We start from the raw sequence: 19,857 nt of genomic DNA, 5'->3' as shown, positions 1-19,857 counted from the left end.
TTTGGTGTGTGACGCTGCTTTTGGAGCCTTTGGTACAAACAGGTTTTCAGCAAATCTGTGAAAAGCAGTGAACAGAAGTATTTTGTGGTTGTTGCTGGACTAACTAACCACTAGAAGAGCTAAACATGAATTGTTAAAAGCAGAAAGGTTCTCTTTGGGATTGCTGACCTGTAATTTGATCACTGGTAAGATGCTCCATAGTTATGTACCGCCTTTTCCAGTGGGGAACTGTTCGCCTCACCACAGAGGAGCTCTCAGGCGTCCGTATCGAAATGCAACAGTCTACCGAACAGCCAGGATGTATCGACCGCGCCGCAGCAGGACCTGCGGGATGGGCTCGCCCCCGCTGAGCCGCCTGAGGACAGCAGAGGACTGCCTGATGCTCAAGAGCCGACCTCCCCGAGCAGCACAACAGTCAGGCAGAAGGTGGTTTCCCAGCAGGCCTCTGAGAACACCATCACCTCCACACCGCCCAGCAAGGTATGCGAGTCAGGATCAGTGATGCAGAGTTGAATAAAAATGTTGTCTCCATCATATTTGATGTTATTGTGATATTAATCAGTCTGTCCTGTGTGCTCAGACATGCCAGCGGACAGTCTCCCAGCAGACCGGCTTCGATGCAGCGGGGTTTCGCTCCCCAGCTGGCCGGGTACGCACACTGAGCCTCTTTGGACGAAGACAACAACCACGTGTTTCTGTCGTTCATTTGTCATTCTTCAATTTCTTTTGTATTGAAAGGGTGAACCCGAGTCCCCGTCTTTTAGAAGAACCGCCGTCCCCTCTCACCGCAGACACGTGCGCACCATCCAGGAAGTGCGGACCACCGTCACTCGGATCATTACCGACGTGTATTATGAGGACGGCAAAGAGGTGGATCGCAAAGTCACCGAGGTAACTGTCTCTGGGTCTGATTCCTGGAGCCTGTGTTTTTGTGTTTGCTGTCTGTCAGAACATGTCAGGGCTGTAAATTCATGCAATCCTCCTCTGCACAGTTCAGAGAGCAGCACTGCTGTGCAAATCACAGTTATGTGATTTTATCGAGAAACATCCCCGTGATTAAAATCTGCATCATTTGTCCAAACACAGTGTTCGTTTAATTTCTGCTGAATATTCATTTCTTAAAAAATCACATTGAGTCACATTCATGGGTCTGAGTGTGCATGAGCACGAGCTGCAGCCTCCAGAACGAGAAGGAAAGCATTGACTGCCATGCAATCCTGTGCAGACATCCGTGGTTCTTTCACTATCAGGCCTCTTTGTTTTTAAAGGAAAATGTATTTATAGATTTTGGCTGTTTAACGTGCTCGTGTCACTGCCCGACGTGTCCAGGAGAGCGAGGAGCCCGTGGTGGACTGTCAGGTCTTGGACAGCGACATCTCTCCGTGCCGCACAGGCAGCAGTTCTGTGACCTCTGGTGATCTGGGGGACATCAGCTCGCTTTCGTCCAAAGCGTCCAGCCTGCAGCACAGCTCCGGGGGAACCAGCAGCAGTACGGGCCTCACCAGACCAGACTTCATCATTCCAGCGAGCAGAGGGTTCAAATCCACGAGGTAACTCCTCATCCTCCACCGTCCCAAAGTTCTTACCGTTTCTCCTCAACCTTCCTGCTCTTTCTCTCTGCACTAGTTGCATGCTGTGTCACTTCTTCACCTGCTGTGACTCTAACCCCCTGATTTCTCAGTGATTCACTGATCCCTGCCTGCGACAGGTCCGTGTTGTCACAGGTGTAGATCTGGGGTCGCTGCACAGCTCTCACTTGTCAGTGAGGTGACTTTTCAAAGTGTCCCCAGATCGGTGCCTGTGCAACCTGACCGGCTCCATTCGTCCCCTCTGTGTGTCTGCAGTCCAAGGAGGGGAGGTGGGCATCAACAGAGGGGTCACAGGGGTCACAGGGCAGGGTCAGTGGTCACACTGAACAGAGGCTACAGCACGCTGGGGTCCCGGGCCTTCGTCCCGCTGACCCCCAGAGGAAGGGCTAGAAGGGGCCGACCCCCGTCCCGCTCCTCCCTGTCCAGGTGAGTCCTCCCTGAGGCTCGCTCTGCACTTACAGAAACCATGGACAGGAAACACTCTGAACCCTCGCCAGCTGCACGACCTTAATAACACCTTTTCCTTTTCTTACTCATTTTCTTCTCACTCAAACCTTATTCAGGTCCACGGTTTGCATCGCCGTGAACCTGCCTCGTGCAGATTTACCCTGCGTAGTTAATCTGGGGCTAGATGGGGTGCTGCGTGTTATCACATGTTTGTAGCTGATGCTCTTGAAGTGCTCCCATGCCACACAGACAGCAGCAGATTAGACTGTAAGCTTTAGTTGAGGTACGGGACAGAGAGCTAGTTCGTCTGCTAACCTCCAGCTGGATAAAAGCTGCTTTAAAGATACTCGTGGTTTGTTTCAACAAATAAGGATTATTTTGACATAGCAGGCCCAAAACAGCACTGTGCGTACTGTTAAAGCTAAAGGATATTCACTGATTCCATTAAAATTCCGTGCATCTGTGGAATGTCTTCCATCTCTGCTTGGATTGGGACAACACAGGCCTTTTACACGAGACTGTTCTCTCTCAAAGGGGAGGAGGCGGTGGCTCGCTGCAGAGACTGACGGCTCAGGGTCAGCCACAGTCGTCCTCAGAAGATGAGCCGTACAGCAGCGTGCTCCCCGTCAGCCCCACGGACCCCGAGCTGCCCAGCCACTCGGACTCCCTCAGGTCTTCGCCAGAGGCAGCGAGCTCAGCCGGGAGCAGCTTCATCGGCCTGCGGGTGGTGGCTAAGTGGTCATCCAATGGTTACTTCTACTCTGGTCGCATCATCAAAGACGCCGGCGAGGGGAGATTCCGCTTGCGGTTCGACGATGGCTACGAGTGTGAGGTTGCCGGGAAGGATATCCTGCTGTGTGATCCCATCCCGCTGGAGACGGAGGTCACTGCTCTGCTGGAAGACGAGTACTTCAGTATAGGTGAGGAAGTGAGCGCGCGTAGTTTAGTAAGATCGCTGTGGTGAGTTTGGCTTTTGTTTTTTCTTCGACCTGGTTTAGACTGAGGAGATTTAACAGTGACATCAGCTCGGACTGTTTCTGTGGTTGTTGCATGAAAGACTAAAACATGCAGGACCGATGGTTCTTGTGTTTGTGCAGGTGTCGTTAAGGGCCATAAAACAGAGGGCCAGGAGCTGTTTTACGGCGTGGAGAAGGAGGGTCGGAGGCAGTGGTACAACAGGACATCGGTCATCCTGTCGCTGGAGCAGGGAAACAAGCTGAGGGAGCAGCACAGCCTCGGGCCCTACGAGCCCACCACTCCCCTGGCCAAGGCCTCCGACATCAGTCTGGGTGAGGCAGCCGCAGAGCTGAGGATGGACCCACACGGCTGTGGTACCGCCTCTGCCCGTGACTGTGCTTAACTGTTTTAAACCTCGTCAAGACGGATTTTATTTTCACCTACAGTCCTCCTTAAACAGGTCAAACTCTTTGAAACAGACCAATGGAAAGTTCAGCCTGAGTTTAACCAGGTTCCTTCTGATCCTCTTCTCGACTGATGCGTCTGTTCCTCTGATCGCAGCTCTCGCTGTTTTTAGAGCTTTTCAAAGCCAATCATTCTTATCCATGATGGAGACAGAGGGAACCAATAACATGCATGTTATAGTGTGTTTGTTACAGTACACAGTATGGTGTGGAGCCAGTGTTAGCATCTTCTTCTCTCTTCTGGCCCGTGCGTTCCTCTGTGATGACAGTCGGGTCAGCACAGGGTCATTATAAAAGGACGAGGCCCCATTCTTAGTTTTTTACTCAGATGTGCAGCCTTAGAGGTTCCTCACTTATTTTAATGCTTAGAGGCAGTAACTACGGGAAGTCTGTGTGTTTGTCCCTGCAGGCAAATGCAGTAGTATGTAAACAGCAGGCTCAGAGAGCTGGGAAGAAGTCGTGCATACATGTAGCACTCTGTCTAAAGAATACACTAGGAAGAGCTTGGTTTGCTTCAGGGGGCTGTGAGCCTGTTTGGGGTGTTCACACATCATCCTGAACTCAGCTTAAAGGCACCTTTGAGAGCTCTGGTTTAATGTAATGGTAGAACGTACAGAACGCCATCAGGAGTGCTCGATGGCGCCTTTCATTCGTGCCCGCTGATACAGCTGCACTGAAAAATGAGACCAGAGCAGCGTTTCCTCGGCACACTGAACCTTCCTAACAGTGATCGTTTTCTGCAGCAGCTTTAATAAAACCCACAGCAACAAACAAAGCCACCATCCTCTGGTCAGACACGTGTGTTTGCTCTTTGCTCCGCCCTCTGTCATTTAAGGCTTGTAAGTTATGATGAGATCAGGGTTAATTGTTCAGGAGACAGATGACGTACAAAGATTTGCTCTGGAAGCAGGCGTGGCCGTCTAATACAGAAGCTCTGCTCCTGCGCCAGACTCCTCCTGTGTTATCGCTCCCGAGAGTAAAGACTACCTTTGTCATCCTACAGCTCATATTAGTGTCCAAAGCATCATCAGCAGACAGACGTCGTCCAGCTCTTCAGATACACTGAGACCTATAGTGAGACCAGTGTTTAAACCTAATATATGCTACTGTGTCGAGCTGAATGTTCCCTTCAGTTTGCTGATATTTATTATTGTCCTCAGATAACTTGGTTGAGGGGAAGAGGAGACGCAGAGGAACCCCTGGAGGTCAGAACACTCCCAACCGCAGCTCCTCCAGCAGCCCTCGCTCCCCGGGAACCTCCAGCAAGAGGAAGCTGATGGCCTCAGAGGACAACCAGGGGCCGGCCAAGAGAGGGCGCAGGGGGGCGGGGGCCAGAGCTGGTACGAAGACCGACTCGCCGTGACCATGGCTGTGTGTGTGTGTGTGTGTGTGTGTGGGTTAATGTCATATATTTATGGTAACTTTGAATTTTAAAGTTGTGATTTTAAACGCGATGCAAACTGGTTTTAATGGACTGTTGATGATTAGCAGCTGATTTTTAACAGTGTTAAGATGACTTTTAATGATTGTGTGTTATAAACTGTTTTATTCATCCTGATGCTGACTTGATTCAGGTTGTTGTTCATGTGAAATCAGTAATATGCCATTTTTGTACTGAGCATAATGAAGACCTGTGTCTGCGGCCTGTGTGCGTCCTCTGCTGCTGAGACGGACTCGGTAATGAATAACCCACCTGCAGTTTTAGCGTGGTGTTGTTCACGGGTGGAGGGGAAGGGAAGTGGATTTCACGGGTGCATTATGTGAGCACAGCTGTTCTGTTTGAGGTTGGGAAGGCGAGTTCAGCCACATCACAGGAACAGTTTCTCTGAGCTCCGTGCGCCCACTGTGGGTGTGTTATTTCCCGTGCTGTCAGGAATGATGCTGCTGTTACACTCCTGCTTTATTCTCTGGGCAGGAACTCTTCCACACGTCACAACAATACATCAGAAACTATCTCCCTGGTTAAAATAAGTGAGAAACTGCTTTATTGTGGCTTTGGGTGAACTCGTCCTTTAAAGAAAGTGCAGCACTGTTTCCTGTCTTTAACCTCTAAGTCCTGCGTGTGTTTGCGTCCTCAGCTCAGCGGGTCGGTGTGTGCAATACCTCGGGCAGTGGCACCGATGTCCCGGGTCAGTCTGGGGACGTGGAAGAGTCTCACGGTCCGCTGCCCCAGAACACGTCCCTCTTTATGGGCTTCGCTTTCATGTTGACCGCCTCGTCTGAGACCGACCGCCTGACCAACAAGCTCACGAGCGAGGATGAGGAGGGTGAGACAGATTCTGCTTCAGTACCTCCAGATTTGTTTTTGACAAAGCCCAGAGTTGAGCCTTCAGTGATGTCACATAAACACTAATGTTGCGTAAAGATTTGTCTGGAAGTCCAAACGTAGCTGTCGACAGGCTTTTCTGTTGGAGGCAGCAGTGTTGCTCACTGATGAAGCAGTGATATCATCACATACATGTGCTTGGACAGATGAACACGAACACTCACTCTTACTGCTTTCCCCCAGTGATCATGCATTTAATAACACTATATGTTTCCACGTGTTTGAGAAGCATTTGGTGCATAAACTTGCTTATTGGGCTCGTTCCCACTGTGGGAGAATCACAGTTTCAACTACAGCGAGTAAAACTTCTTCCAGTAGCACCACTGGGTCCAGTTTAGCCTATCATTTTGTGGTGCTGATTTCTGGGCCATAATTACCTCTTTCCCACTATGTGGTGCTGGTGTCCCTTACCCCCAACTGGTCATGGTGCTGGCGGAGGGTTCTTCCTTCCCACTGTCGCCAAGTGTCTGATAGTTTGGGTTTTCTCTCTAGTTTTGTGGGGTCTTTATCTTACAATATAAAGAAAATTGAGGCGACTGTTGTTGTTTGGTGCAATATAAATACTGTCGAACTGAACAGGACTCCACATTATCAGAAAAAGTGTGATGACCTGCACAAACGGTTTTCTCCACGGTTTGCAGAAATGTTCATGGTAGCTGACACACCAAACACTCAAAGTAATGTTTTTGTGTATTTCCAAAAAGTATTGGAACATCAAAACAACCACGAATAAGCTACAATGAACTAACAATGACAAAATGCATATAATGTGCAGCCAGGTGCATCTTGGGATATTAAAGGGGGCTGATTGTGTTCACATTGTCCACAGCTGAAAGTAATCCTCGTCCTATGCTGACCTCGGTGCAGCTCCTCAGTTCATCTTCTGTCTGAAACCGTCTGTTTCAGCTGCAGCTCCAGGCAGCTTTCTTCTGCTTAGCTGCCTCACAGACAGATGAGGGGAACATAATTGTCCACTCTGAGAAAAACACTCTGAAAGTGGGTGTTCGGAGCATCCGAGCGTTTTGCACAGACTTATCTCATTATGTGAAACTGGCTTTGTTTAATATGAACATTCACCACTGGAAACATGAGAGTATGTGCAGTAGTGATGGGATTTCCGGCTCTTTTTAGAGAACCGGCTCTTCAGGTTGTTTTGTTGCTTTAATTAATTTATTATTAGCAATAATATAAAATTATGCACAAAAGGAGTTACTAACGTAAAAAAAGTGGTTTTATTTATATATGTTTATATATAAATATTTATGGTGGTCCCTAGAGACAAAACACGTACAAACTCCAAAACACATTTCTAGCATGAACTGAACTTCCAAAACAGAGTTACTAGATCACTTAAATTACACAATTGAAAGCATGAAAGCATATGTGTATTGTTTGTGTATTTATACACAAACAATATTCAAATAATTTAAAAACAATGTTCATTTACCTGTTACTACCACACACCAAATCCGGTCGTTGGTACTTGCTGGCTTGTGTAGCCACTAGGTAACAAAAGCTCAACACTGCCCCCTAGCATCCTGGAGCACTTCTGTTGTCTTTTGTACGTGTTTTGAGTTTTTACGTGATTTGAAGTTTGTATGTGCTTTGTCTCTAGGGGCCACCGTAAATATACTTTTATTTATTCACTCCACATAAAATGTAATAAATAAATCATGTAATACAAAGAACAACTATTCACATTTCAACTTTTCACTATTTAAATTTTCAACTTTTTCCTTTTACAAATTTAAAGTGAAACAACACAAAACACTGCAAACCACAACACAATTAAATATAAATTAAACTATGAAAACAAAAAGAAGATGCATATTCTCTGTCATATGGACCTGCATGAATAAACTTTCTGAATCCTTTATCATCTGCAACTGAAAATAGTTGTGGATGATTACTATACCTTTCTAATGTGACGTTGTTGTCCCTGGCTCTCTTTCTCTCCCTCTGGCTTTGTTCCTGTGCTACTGAGTGTAACTACCGCCCCTCCCCCTTTTCCCAGCGTAAAGCACAAGGCTTGCGTGCAGAGTGAAGCAGAAAAAAAGTGCGAGAGAGAGAGAAAGAAAAAAAAAAAAAACCCACGTGACGGCTCGCGATAAGGAGCTGGCTCACGTCGTTCACGTCAAACACCCGGCTCTAAGAGCCATTTCGTTCGCAATGACCCATCACTAATGTGCAGCTGGCTAACTACACACTGGACCCAGCCCTAATTACAATTGTTGAAGCCCTTCCTGCCTCCTTTCATGCTTTTCTCTTCAGATTATGTGCAGACGGGTCCGTATAACAAGTCATACACAGAAACCCAGCTGCAGGCGGGCGGAGGCTTCATCCTACCAAACTTCAATGAAGAACAGGTAAGTAATGAAAACACTAGCATGTGCCTGTGATCGCACAGATATGTTTATGTTACACATATCTGCTCCAGGCTGTATTCACCAAAGCAATATTAGTGGCTGGTCATGTGCACTTTGTCTTCTCCGTGGTAACAAACATCACCTAAAGTCTGAAGCAGTGCAGTAAATGAATGTGTGTTTGATTCCCTTTTCAGTGTAAGGCAGCTTACCAGAGCCTGCTCATCGCGGACCAGCACTGCCGTACCAGGAAGTACCTGCTGTGTTTAGCCAGCGGCGTGCCGTGTGTGTCGCACATATGGGTGAGAGACTGCTGCAAAGAAAACAAACTGCTCAACTACAGGAACTACCTGCTGCCTGCCGGCGTGGGGCTGGACGATGCCATAGTGGAGTGGTGAGAGGCTGCTTTATGTTTGGGATTTATTTATCGGTACGGTGCAAAAATAAAAGGTTCCATATGAAATGTAGCACATCTGCTGCACATCACATCCAAAGATTTGTTTTTATTGGGGGAACAAGTCAACAAACGGTAAATGGACTGGTTCTTATACAGCGCTTTGTCTACTCTTCTGAGCACTTTACACAACTTGTGCATTCACCCATATTTTCTAAGTGCTTTCTAACTAACGTCTGTGAAGGTTCTCAAACTCTGGCTGATTGGGACCCACACCCAGTTCCACACCTTGGCTCAGGCGATTAGAGGATCCTTTTGTCCCTCTGGGGGGGGACACTCCCACCAGGTTTATATCTGGGACTCTCCACCATTTGACCTTAGAACTGAAGAAGCCTCTCGGATGAGAGGTGAAACGTCTTCAAGTAACTTAAAGAAGTCCAGACGCTTTTCTTTGCAAGCTCCTTTCTAACTAACATTCACACACATTCACACATGCATCGGAGAGCAATTTGGGGTTAGTATCGTGCCCAAGGATATTTGGCATTCAGACTAGGGGAAGCCAGGAATCGAACCACCAACCACCTGCTCTCCCGCCTGAGCTACAGCCACCCCAAACAACACGAGTGTGGGCACCAAATGCTGTAAGTTTACTGATGAAGCCAGCAGTGCAGTTTGCATTCAGACTTGGTCCAAATTAACACCAGTGTAGAAGTCAAACGACCATCTTCTTTTGAAAAATCTTTATTGGAATTGACACTCAAAGGCAAAATCAAGCTCCACCCACCTGGTCATTTGACCTGTTTGTATAATAAATGAAACGGATCACATGGCTGATCCCTGCTCTTCTAATACACGTCTTTCCTTGTGAGTAAAGTGGCAGATTTCAGCTCATTAGGGGGGGAAAGTCTCGTCTGCTACAATGTAACAGGTGGATGTTACTTCAGAATGGAAACCAGTGTAAAAACGTGCTGATAAAATCCTGGTTTCTCCTACTGTTCCTCGTCCTCACGAGGTCAGAGGTGTAAGAATCCCAGCTGATTCAGTGATGTCAGTCTTAAGTGATGTCATCTGCTGTGACATTGTTTTATGATGGTACTTTGGTAAAGTGTTCTTGTTTATAAGTCACAGAGCCTTTGTTCTTTCTGATCTTTTCTGTTTGTCTCTCAGGCATCCTCGCTGCAGCCCCTTCAAAGGCCTGCGGGCTCTTCTGGTGTTTGAGAAGCCGGTGGAACTTTGGGCCCAGCTGATTACCATGGGTGGAGGCTCCTCCGTCCGGCAGTTCCAAGCAGACAAAGACAACTCTGGTACAGGATCCACACAGTGATGTCCAAACAATGCACCCTGTCTCGCTGCTGTGCTGAAACTAATCCGTTCACTTTCCCGCTCCATCCTTAGACATTCCTGCTGGCAAGTATGACCTCGTGGTGACAGACCATGCCTGTCCGCCGCTGCTCGAGAAAAGCGCAACATCACAGGAAATCCCGCTGGTGTCTCCGGAGTGGCTCATCCAGAGTCTCATATGCGGGGAGCGCCTGGCTTTCGATTGCAAGCCTCAGTTTTGCCACGACTATTCCTCGTCCTCATAATCTGACCCCACGTGCAAAATGCCTTTGACCAAGCTAAATGTTGAGCGTTAGTTCTGTTGCATGCTTCTGCTGTATATAACTTGATCCTGTCCGTTTTTATGAGATAATAAATTGTGACCCTTGTTTCATTTTAATGCATTGATGTTTATTTTCTCCACACAAAATGGTACACGCAACAAGCCGTTAATATTTACAGTTTATACAAGAGTCAAAGGGAAGATTCGCCCACGTTACATCCAGCAGTGCTTCTGTGAGCTCTGCCTCCATGATCCAGCGTAGTTCGATGACAGGCTGCACATTGAATCCATGTCTGTGCTATAGGCCAAGCTAAACATAAAGATTGGCAGCTGCCAGTGTAGGATGCTAATCTGTCAATTAGAATAGATGCATAGCAAAGTGTCGCCATGGCTACACGCATTTACAGAGATCAGATATATGATACATATGGTATGTGGTCATTTCAAATCCAGAAACCAGGTGATGTCACAATGTCATCTTTTACATCAATTCTACAGTTTTATCAAACAAAGATCAGACTGTTCTCCACGATCTCATCGACAAAGGGAACAAACTGACTTTTCCTTTGGTTGTTTGGGCCACACTGAACTACTTCCACTCAAGTTAAGACTTTCTCTTACATGTAAATGTCTTTTGATGCAGTGAGCTCTACAAAAACAGCGACGTTCATTTTTCTTGCTTCTCATGTTAACTTCAGAGCAGTTTGATCATCTCTGCATGTAAAACAAACTCACTCAGTTCAGTATTACTACAGTGAAAGTGATCATTGTAATTTGGCTGTTCAAAGATTCGGTGAAGCCGGTGGAGAACACTGATGGGAGTCTCTTCTGCAGGTTAAATAACTTCCTGTGCGCTCTTCTTAAACACTGAAAAAAGCAGGAAGTATATATTTTAGATTAACCGTGGTACATGATGACCGTCTGTTGAATTTTCTGCACCTGGACATGTGCTATAGATGACGATCACACTGGTCCTACCTGCCCAGTGTGCCTCCAGCTTGGGTGTAGTATTTGTTGTAGTCCAGTCGCAGCAACAGCTGAGCCAGATCAGAGTTTATCTGATGGTTCCTGACGCTCGACAGAATTTTGAACAGGAGGGATGACTGGCGTCTGAAGCCCTGAAATTTGACAGAGTTGGCATTACAAAAATCTCTTTACAGTTTCAGACAGAGGAAAAAAAAAGGTGTGTGTTCGCTACCTTGACCAGCAGATCGAGCTGAGCGGTTCCTCTGTCGTCCAGTGAAACCACAGTCTGACTGACCAGAGAGCAGAAGTTATGGCACAGCTCGAGGATCTCGTTGAGGCAGTGAAACACCTGAAGGTGAGAGTAGGTGAGCAGAGCGGCCTCAGGTAAGGAGGGTGAAATGTAGCAGCTGAGCATCATTTTTGTTTGGCGTCTCATACCGGCTTCAGGAGGATGAAGGACTGGGCCAGCAGGTTACTGAGGAAATGATCGTGGGCCAGTCGGATGCTCTCGAAGTCTCTGGTGGAGTTGATCTGCTGAAGCAGCTGAGAGAACTGAGACTCCAGCACATCCACCTGCAGTTTAAATAATTCAAACAGCACGTGATTCTTTTTTCCTTGAATTATTATTCCTATGATGGTTTTTAACATCGGCTTGAGTTGGAATGGAGACTGATTGCATCAGACTTGGAAATGTCATTTAATTTAGCCACCAGTCAATTTTTAAGTAGAATATGGGAGAACTGGTTAAATCTCTCAGACCTTGAGCTGGAAAGTCTTTGATGGCACCTAAAACCTCGTGCAAAGGTCATTAAATGATAATCTTGTGCGCTGGTAGTTTAAAATTCTCGGCTGCATTGTTACCTGCAAATAATACTGCAAGTTGTCGATCAAGAAGGCCATGTGGTTGCGTAGCCTCCACTTCACAGCGTCCGTCTGGCTCGACTTCAGGTGTTTCCTCTGCATCTGCAGAGCCCAGCAGTGCTGCAGCTGTGACTGCACCCGCCTCACGCTCAGCAGGTACCTGAACACAACATTGTACCTGACCACACACACGAGGAGAGGACGGTGACTGGATGCACTGGGACTAAACACATCAAAGCTGCAGTAAGGGGTGCAAACACGCACTTCTCCAGCACAGCGGGAGTGAAGAGGATGTGCAGCGGCCACTGGACCTTGTAGGTGAGACCGAGGGCTGCCCAGCCTGTGGGAGGAACCTCGCGAGGGGAAGTGTCTTGTGGAGGAGTGGCTCCTTCTCTGGGGAGTGACGCATCTGAGAAAGCAGGCACAGTAACCAACCATCAGCTCGAGATAACAGGTGTAAGTGCACCAGGTGAATACTGTCTGTAAGAGTGTGTGTGGGGGAGGGTTTAAAACCTGAAGTCTGCAGTTTATGGTGTGGCGAAACACATCTGACATGTAGCGTTTGATTTAAGTGCTTCATAAATAAACAAATACCTTTCAGACTTGTTTGTATGTAGATTAGTCCTGTTAACAGTCTCTTAGCACCGACTCTGATATTTAAAATAAAATAAATGACTGTAATTGTTCCTTTTACATGCTTTTATACTGGAATGACTAACAGCTCTCTCTCAGCCTATATGAACTTACATTTAGGGATGACTGTGATTAATGATAAATATGACACGTTGACGGTTTGAATGTAGGTATCTAAAAAGAACCTCTCCTATTTTAATCAAAGTTCTCCAAACTTCGTCTTCACACTGGCCTCAATCACAACAATAAGAATGTTGTATCTGAATAGACGTAGGCTGCCGGGGGATTCCCATGATGCATTGAGTTTTTCCTTTCCAGTCACCCCGCCCCTCCCTGAGCCTGGTTCTGCCGGAGGTTTCTTCCTGTTAAAAGGGAGTTTTTCCTTCCCACTGTCGCCAAAGTGCTGCTCATAGGGGGTCACATGATTGTTGGGTTTTTCTCTGTATCTATGAAGCGCCTTGAGGCGACTTTTGTTGTGATTTGGCGCTATATAAATAAAATTGAATTGAATTGAATTGAATTGAAATGCATCTGCAGGGCAGGATGCTGGTTTCCCCTTTGTGGGAGTGTTTTAGCCCCAACAGCTGGGATATCAAACCTTCAGTGAAACGAGAACTTTGTACTTCTGTGTTTCATTCACTCTGTGATCCACGTTTCTGTTTATTCTGCTATGACTTTTTAGTGAAATAGGCCAAAATATACACGTTGTCCTGTACACCATGACATCTGACATCTGATCAGTAAACACAGTAGCTGTGTAACAGTGTAAATTCTTTGTATTAACTGTAATAAAACACTGGACAGATGATGCAGCTGTAGACACACGGCTTTAACCTGATGACAAAGCATGAAGGCTTCATTTGGAAAAAAACAGTTTATGCCAGCAGAGGGCGCCACCCGCCACAGGCTGAGTGGGGCTCCTAAACAAAGGTTGCACTGTGACCCAGCGAGCCCACCTTTGCCGTCTTTGCCCTGGTAGTCCACGGTGAGGTGCAGCAGAGGCAGGAGGTTGTCATCGTCCAGCAGCACCTTATGAGCTGCCTGCTGGAAGGCTACGTTTACATCTGTGCAAAAGAAATCACATGATATGACGCTGCAAGAGCTTTGACCTTGAGTGCGCTTTTACCTTAATGCTGCTTTATGAGCAGAGACACAGAACCTGCACACATTTCAAGTCATGTGTCTGTTTCTTGCAAATGTTTTTTTTTTTTATTAAGATTTTTCTTTGGCATGCAGCCCGGCACGAATGACGTGAACACATCATGACAAACAGCTGCATACTGTGTTTAACTGTGTAACTTACCTGTGAACAAATAAGCAGAGAGGGGAAGCTGTTTGAGAATATTTACCGTGCTCGGTGACAGCCGTCGGAGGAGTCTTCAGCATGTGCTGCGCCAGGTCAATAAAAACCTGGTAGAGCTCTCCGCGACCCAGGAGGTAGAAGTCCTTAATGATCTGGGAACAAAGAAAACAAACATCAGCACGGTTCATTTCACGCTGATTTATGATGCAGAACCAAGGGCGATGAGGACAAACCTTGAGCTGCTCAAGCAGATCCGCCTCTTCCACCATTAGAGTCCAGAGGTGCTGCAAATCGGTAAGACAGCATGAGGGCTTTGTAAAGGCAGCTCGCTAGTTTTCCTTCTTTAATGCTAAAAATGATGCTGTCCCTGATGAGCTCACCTCTGCCACTGTGCTCCTTATGCGATCGATCAAATTCTCAAAATCCACCAGGCTGAAAAGCGTCTGCTGTTTGAGTCGATGCAGCTCAGCAGCAAACATGTCTTCCTGGTGTTTCAGAATAGAGCCTGAAAATACAAAGGAAACATGTTGGGTTGTTCCACACAAAAAGAAGAGGTCCCACTCCAATAGGTTACAACAGAAGCTCCCAGTACCAGCTCTGGATGGGCTGTGGTTGTGGTTTTCAAACATCTGGACAGATTCTCCCACAAAGAGGATTTTCTCGGCTACTCGGATGGGGATGTAAGAAGGTAGCATCTCTGTGCGCAGAGAGAACTGCTGCAGAGATGGAGCCAGCATGTTCTCCTCCTCGATGAGCCTCTGCACAACAGCACACGCCGACATTAAAAGACACTCGCAGTTCAGCGCTGGATGCACGTCCGTGCGTGCCACTCACCAGGTCCTGTAATTCTCGGAGCTGCTTCCCGCTCAAGCCTCCGAGTCCCAGGTCTTCTTCTTCCTCCTCTTGGTTGGCAGCAGCTCCTCCAGCACTGGGACCCTGCTTCACAAAAAACTCCTCGCTTTGGTCCAGCAGCAGCCCGTGCAGCATCCAAGCTGCCAGCTGCTTGTACATCACACCGTGGCACACGGCCAAAATCCTGCACATTCAAAAAAACAAAAGGATAGCTGATATCAGTGTTCAATGATAAGAAAGTATAAACATCCTACTGATTCTATGGCACGTGCTGTCATGCAAGACAATGCACCGTATATGCACATCCACAAAACGTTATTTTAGAAACAGCAGCAATGGACAACTACACCACGTCCAGTTCTATCCTCACACTGTGTGTTAGTGTTCATCTCTGTGTGTCTTTGGTCTCCCTCAGCCTGCTTCTGCTGCAGGTTTCTTCCTGTTAAAAGGGAGTTTTTCTTTCCCACTGTCGCCAAAGTGCTTGATCATAGGGGGTCATATGATTATCAGAGTTTCTCTACCTTACAGCAGCGGTCCCCAACCCCCGGGCCTCGGACCGGTACCGGTCCGTGAGTCGTTTGGTACCGGGCTGCAAGAGTTGAGGCTCAGGTGTGAAATGTATAGTTTTCAGGGTTTTTTCAGCGTTATTTTGTTATTGTTTTTATCGTTTACTCGGTTTTCCTGGATCTTTTCACGTGTGTTATGAATAAATCTTCTTTTTTTCGGTACCGGTACTAGTTTTATTTTGTTGTATTTATCTGCGACACCTTAAAGGCCGGTCCATGAAAATATTGTCGGGCATAAACCGGTCCGTGGCGCAAAAAAGGTTGGGGACCGCTGCCTTACAGTATAAAGCACCTGAGGCGTTGGTGCTATATAAATAAAACTAAATTTGACTGAGAAAGAGAAGAATGTGCAGACAGCAGCCACGCCTTAAACTGTAACATGTTTAGTGTACGTGAGGACATGATTCACAGAATCCTGCTAAACAAACCTGAAGCTGGTGATTGAGGCCATAAAGTAACCAGTGAAGTGTTTATGATCCAAAGCACTTCTGCTTCAGCTTTCAGGAACTTGAATCTGTCTTTAACATCAGCTCTACTGTTGCACACATGAACCTTCAAAAAGAACGATTATCAGAGGAAGTACTGAACTCACTGTGGAAAACCCTTCAAAGCGTGGCACCATAAAACAATCAACACCACAATAACAACTAGGCATTAAAAACAGTCCACAGGTTAATGAAGTTCACGTGCTTTGTCCTTTGTAGTTTGGAGTGGTGACAAACTCTCACATGAATAAGCAATCAAAACACGGGTCGAGGTCACGAGGAAAGAGCATCAATGAATTTGAATAGCTCGCTGGGATAAATGAGTTTATGTTTAGAAGGAAACACCCACACAGGGTTACTTACAGTCTCTGTGGCAGGATAACGTATGTATTATTACGCCAACGCTAAAGCTGTGATAAACATAGACTTACTTTTCCAAGGCCATGCGTACCGGAGGTAGCCCCCCACAGCTGTGCTTGTACACCGTCTCCAGGATCTGGCAGCCGTGGATCTAATTCAGCAGACACACGAGGTATTTACAACACGCCAGGCCCTCCTGATGCATTACAGAGCATCTCACTGTACGGTGACCAAGCGCTCATCTGAAGGTCCATTTTCATGACGATAACAACACGTTTATCTATTCTATTATGGACCATACCATAGGAACATGCTGGTAGGCTACATTACTAAACAGAGAGAAGAGTATTCATTTCTTTGACTTTCAGCCAACAACAGATGCTGGAGAAGTGCTGCTGTCTCTCCTTTATTCAGTAATGATGTGTCTCTGCTTTACCTTCTGTGACTTTATCGTCTCGACCACCACCATCACAGATGGAAACAGCAACTGGAACTAAACAAACACAAACCAAGTCAGCATTAGATTTTAGTCAAGAAGAAAATCTTCATGTGTTTCTTAGTCTTTACCTGATCAAGCTTGTAGTTAACATGGGATATCGTCAGATGTGGATCTCCGAGGAACTGAAACAAACAAGAGAGTGAAATGAGCGTCGTCTCACACGCGGTGCTGTTCTTGGCTCTTTCCTGACTTTACCTCCTGTTCGAGGTCCAGCAGGGCCTGCCTGTAGGGCTGCAGCATGGAGTCCAGCCCCGTGCAGAAAGCCCGCAGGTAAATCCCATGAAGCCCGGTCTGGCTGGGCTGGCTGCTGTGATGCTCCTGCACAGCAGGGACGTATTACTGAACAATGAGACTGTGTCTAAGACGCAGTCAAAAAGAAAAAAATCATCGCGTATAAATGTTTTAGGACTCACTTGTGGATGAACATGTCCCGTGTGTTGTTCTATAAACTCTGTAAAGCGTATATAATCTGAGCCCAGTTTACAGAGTCTGTTGAGGACACTGGTCTCACTGGGGTGAAGGAAGGGCAGGTCCTGGGACACCTGAAGGTGACGTAAAAACAAGTTATGTGTGCCTAAGAAATGCATAAAAGTTAGAATGATGGATTACACCAACGCGCCTCCTCCTCTGACTTCAGTCACTATTAACACTGTAAAATGCAACAGTTTCATCCAGACGAGGCTAAATCAGTAAATCGCTTCTCCTTTGTCCTTTAAATGACTTTACATGTAACATATGTTTGGCAGAAGTTTATGTTTGGACAGACAACACGCCGCTGCCTCTCGAAATAAAGTTGAATCAGAATCAGAGAAACTTTATCTACTGCAGGGCGTTGTCATAGTAACAGACAACAAAGCAATCTTAAAAATAAAGTGTTAATAAAGAGATAAATATATAAACATTAAACATAAAATATAACACTGATACTTCATTTTATGTATGTCTCTTGCTAGTTGTGATGTGTGATGCATTTTCATGGTGTGTTTTACTGTTACCATCATTCCTGCTGCTCTGAGCTTGTAGTTCCCATGGGTTGCCTGTACATACATTATACATTCTCTGACCATATTTCAGATAAGTGTGCACTACCCCAACATTACATATGAACAATGACAAATAAGCAAAATCGATGTACTTCTTTTTAGCAGAACTGAGCCATGACATCATTACTTGCACTATTTTAACCATTTCACACGTCTGCAGTGAAAACATTCAGTTGTTGTGACTCAGCACACTGTATGTGCACAGGTCTTACATGTGCAGTGAAGATGACATCATGACATAATCTGCAACTGGTGCGTCGTTCCCGTTTCCTGAAGTGGCGGAAAGTGTTCACTACACAGTTGCTAGTATTTGATTATTTACTGGATGCTGTGTTTTTGTAATGAGGGCAGCAGAATGCTGCACAGCCTGGCACCGTCACATCAGACCTGTGTGTAGTTTTCATGATGTTTGCATGCATTCCCAATACAGTCAGGCACACATGTAGCCTGGCTGAACGCTGTGACTGGGAGCAGTTGCCTCCCTGTGTTACCCCTAATGATTATCTTTGAAACTTGTCTAATAAATGAATTATACACTGAATATTTCAGCCACAACTCACTACCTGGGTTTTTCTTATCAGAGACCCCAGGCACTCTGATAATATATATCTATATATGAATCTCCAAAAGCTGATTCTGTTCATCTGGACGTTTTCAGTCTCAGCTGACTGCAGGTTTCAATCTTATAAACAGTACATTTGCATAATGACTGAAACCAGCCCACTGAAGGAAACGCGGTTATCCTAATTGGGCTTTTATCAAGTCAGCAAACATGCAGAGAAGAGAAGATCAGACACCAGCGAGGGAGGATAAGAAAGACAGACGCAACAACATCCCCTGTGTAGCCGGTGCATCAGAGAAACTCAGGAGAGTTTTCTCCAAGCACGACATCCCAGATTACTTCAGACCCAGCAACACACTCAGACAGAAACTGGTTCACCCAAAAGACAAAACTCCTAAACATAAATTTAATAATGTAGTGTATGATGCCAGACCTCTACATTGGAGAGACCGAACAGCCACTTCATAAACGCATGGCACAACGTAGAAGAGCCACCTCCACGGGACAAGACTCAGCTGTTCATCTGCATCTGAAGGTCAAAGGTCACTCTTTCGAGGCCACCAATGTTCATATTTTGGACAGAGAGGACAGATGGTTTGAAAGAGGAGTGAAGGAAGCAATCTATGTCCACTGTGAGCGACCATCTTTGAACAGAGGCAGGGTTTACGACACCAACTGTCTGCCATCTATAATCCAGTTTTGAGATCTTTCCCAGACACCTTAACGCCCACTCACATCCTGGGCCATCTGACCTCAGGAAATCACATGATAGGGTGGGGCCAGGTTTCACAATGAGCTCACCCGAAACCCTGGCTGATTGTGACCTTGGCTCGTGTGATTAGGTAGAGGATCACCAGGGGGTCCTTTGTCCCTCTCGGAGGAAACTCCCACAGGGCTTAAATCTGGGACTCTCCACCAGTTGACCCTAGAACTGCAGAAGCTTTTCTGATGAGAGGTGTAACGTCTGCAAGCAACTTAAAGAAGTCCAGACGCTTTTCTTTCCAAGCTCCTAAGACTACGATGACCTGGATGACTGAGGACCTTCACAGACATTCAGCAGGTCCTCTTGAATAAGTTTACATGCCAAAATGCATCGATTTGCAGTAATGTGATTGGCTGATACTTGCGTAAACGAACAGGGGTACCTAATAAAGAGGCAGGTGAGTGACGTTTCATCTTGCAGTATTTAAACCTGCCAATTGTCTCGTTCAGTAACTATCCTAGCAAAAATGTATATCCTTAATATAGTGCTACCAAAGCTAATAATTTAGCTCATGCATAATTAAATTGTAATACATCGCCAAGCTTTGACTTGTAACCACATGCATATTAGCTAACATCTGGGTGAAGTTATCGTATCAGAGATTTTCTGCAGTGTTTCCGTGTTACCTGTAAACCGGTTCGTTTGTTCCATGTAAAAATCGTCCCCGGGAATCCGCTCAGCGCCAGTAAGAGCTCGTGAATCATGTCAATTAAACTTAAAGTGTCTGAAATTGAAAATGTAGCGGAGAGATTCCCATTCAGCCACCAAAACAAACCGCCACCGTCGGAACCGTCGCAGATTTGTTACGTAAGCGCGAAAAG

The 19,857-nt window shown here is 46.2% G+C and overlaps 2 protein-coding genes across 6 annotated transcripts in view; one reads left to right on the top strand and one right to left on the bottom strand.

Moving 5' to 3' along the window:
* tp53bp1 (tumor protein p53 binding protein, 1) overlaps window positions 1-10,260 on the top strand; it is a 22,614-nt gene extending 12,354 nt beyond the window's left edge. For 4 of the 5 annotated variants that reach the window (XM_085157403.1, XM_085157405.1, XM_085157413.1 and 1 more), the window contains 13 exons: window positions 222-480; window positions 581-649; window positions 739-891; window positions 1,330-1,550; window positions 1,845-2,015; window positions 2,571-2,956; window positions 3,134-3,325; window positions 4,618-4,797; window positions 5,536-5,724; window positions 8,055-8,149; window positions 8,344-8,540; window positions 9,708-9,844; window positions 9,936-10,260. In XM_085157403.1, coding sequence (XP_085013529.1) covers window positions 222-480; window positions 581-649; window positions 739-891; window positions 1,330-1,550; window positions 1,845-2,015; window positions 2,571-2,956; window positions 3,134-3,325; window positions 4,618-4,797; window positions 5,536-5,724; window positions 8,055-8,149; window positions 8,344-8,540; window positions 9,708-9,844; window positions 9,936-10,126 — 2,440 coding nt within the window. In that variant the 3' untranslated portion in view covers window positions 10,127-10,260. The remainder of the gene's footprint in view (window positions 1-221; window positions 481-580; window positions 650-738; window positions 892-1,329; window positions 1,551-1,844; window positions 2,016-2,570; window positions 2,957-3,133; window positions 3,326-4,617; window positions 4,798-5,535; window positions 5,725-8,054; window positions 8,150-8,343; window positions 8,541-9,707; window positions 9,845-9,935) is intronic. The other variant, XM_085157420.1, reaches the window with a different exon arrangement.
* tubgcp4 (tubulin gamma complex component 4) lies at window positions 10,247-19,857 on the bottom strand. The gene is made up of 18 exons (XM_085157432.1): window positions 19,663-19,857; window positions 17,082-17,210; window positions 16,864-16,986; window positions 16,737-16,790; window positions 16,606-16,662; window positions 16,241-16,320; window positions 14,741-14,942; window positions 14,499-14,664; window positions 14,287-14,411; window positions 14,140-14,190; window positions 13,953-14,058; window positions 13,560-13,667; window positions 12,235-12,379; window positions 11,971-12,148; window positions 11,548-11,682; window positions 11,342-11,458; window positions 11,122-11,261; window positions 10,247-11,010 (listed from the first exon to the last, which is right to left on the bottom strand). Exons 1-18 carry the CDS (start codon window positions 19,738-19,740, stop codon window positions 11,004-11,006), a joined length of 2,001 nt encoding a protein of 666 aa, XP_085013558.1. The 5' UTR covers window positions 19,741-19,857; the 3' UTR covers window positions 10,247-11,003.

The sequence above is a fragment of the Neolamprologus multifasciatus genome, chromosome 1 (assembly GCF_963576455.1).
Source record: "Neolamprologus multifasciatus chromosome 1, fNeoMul1.2, whole genome shotgun sequence".
NCBI classification, from domain to species: domain Eukaryota; kingdom Metazoa; phylum Chordata; class Actinopteri; order Cichliformes; family Cichlidae; genus Neolamprologus; species Neolamprologus multifasciatus.
This window is presented reverse-complemented; position numbering and strand designations above follow the sequence as displayed.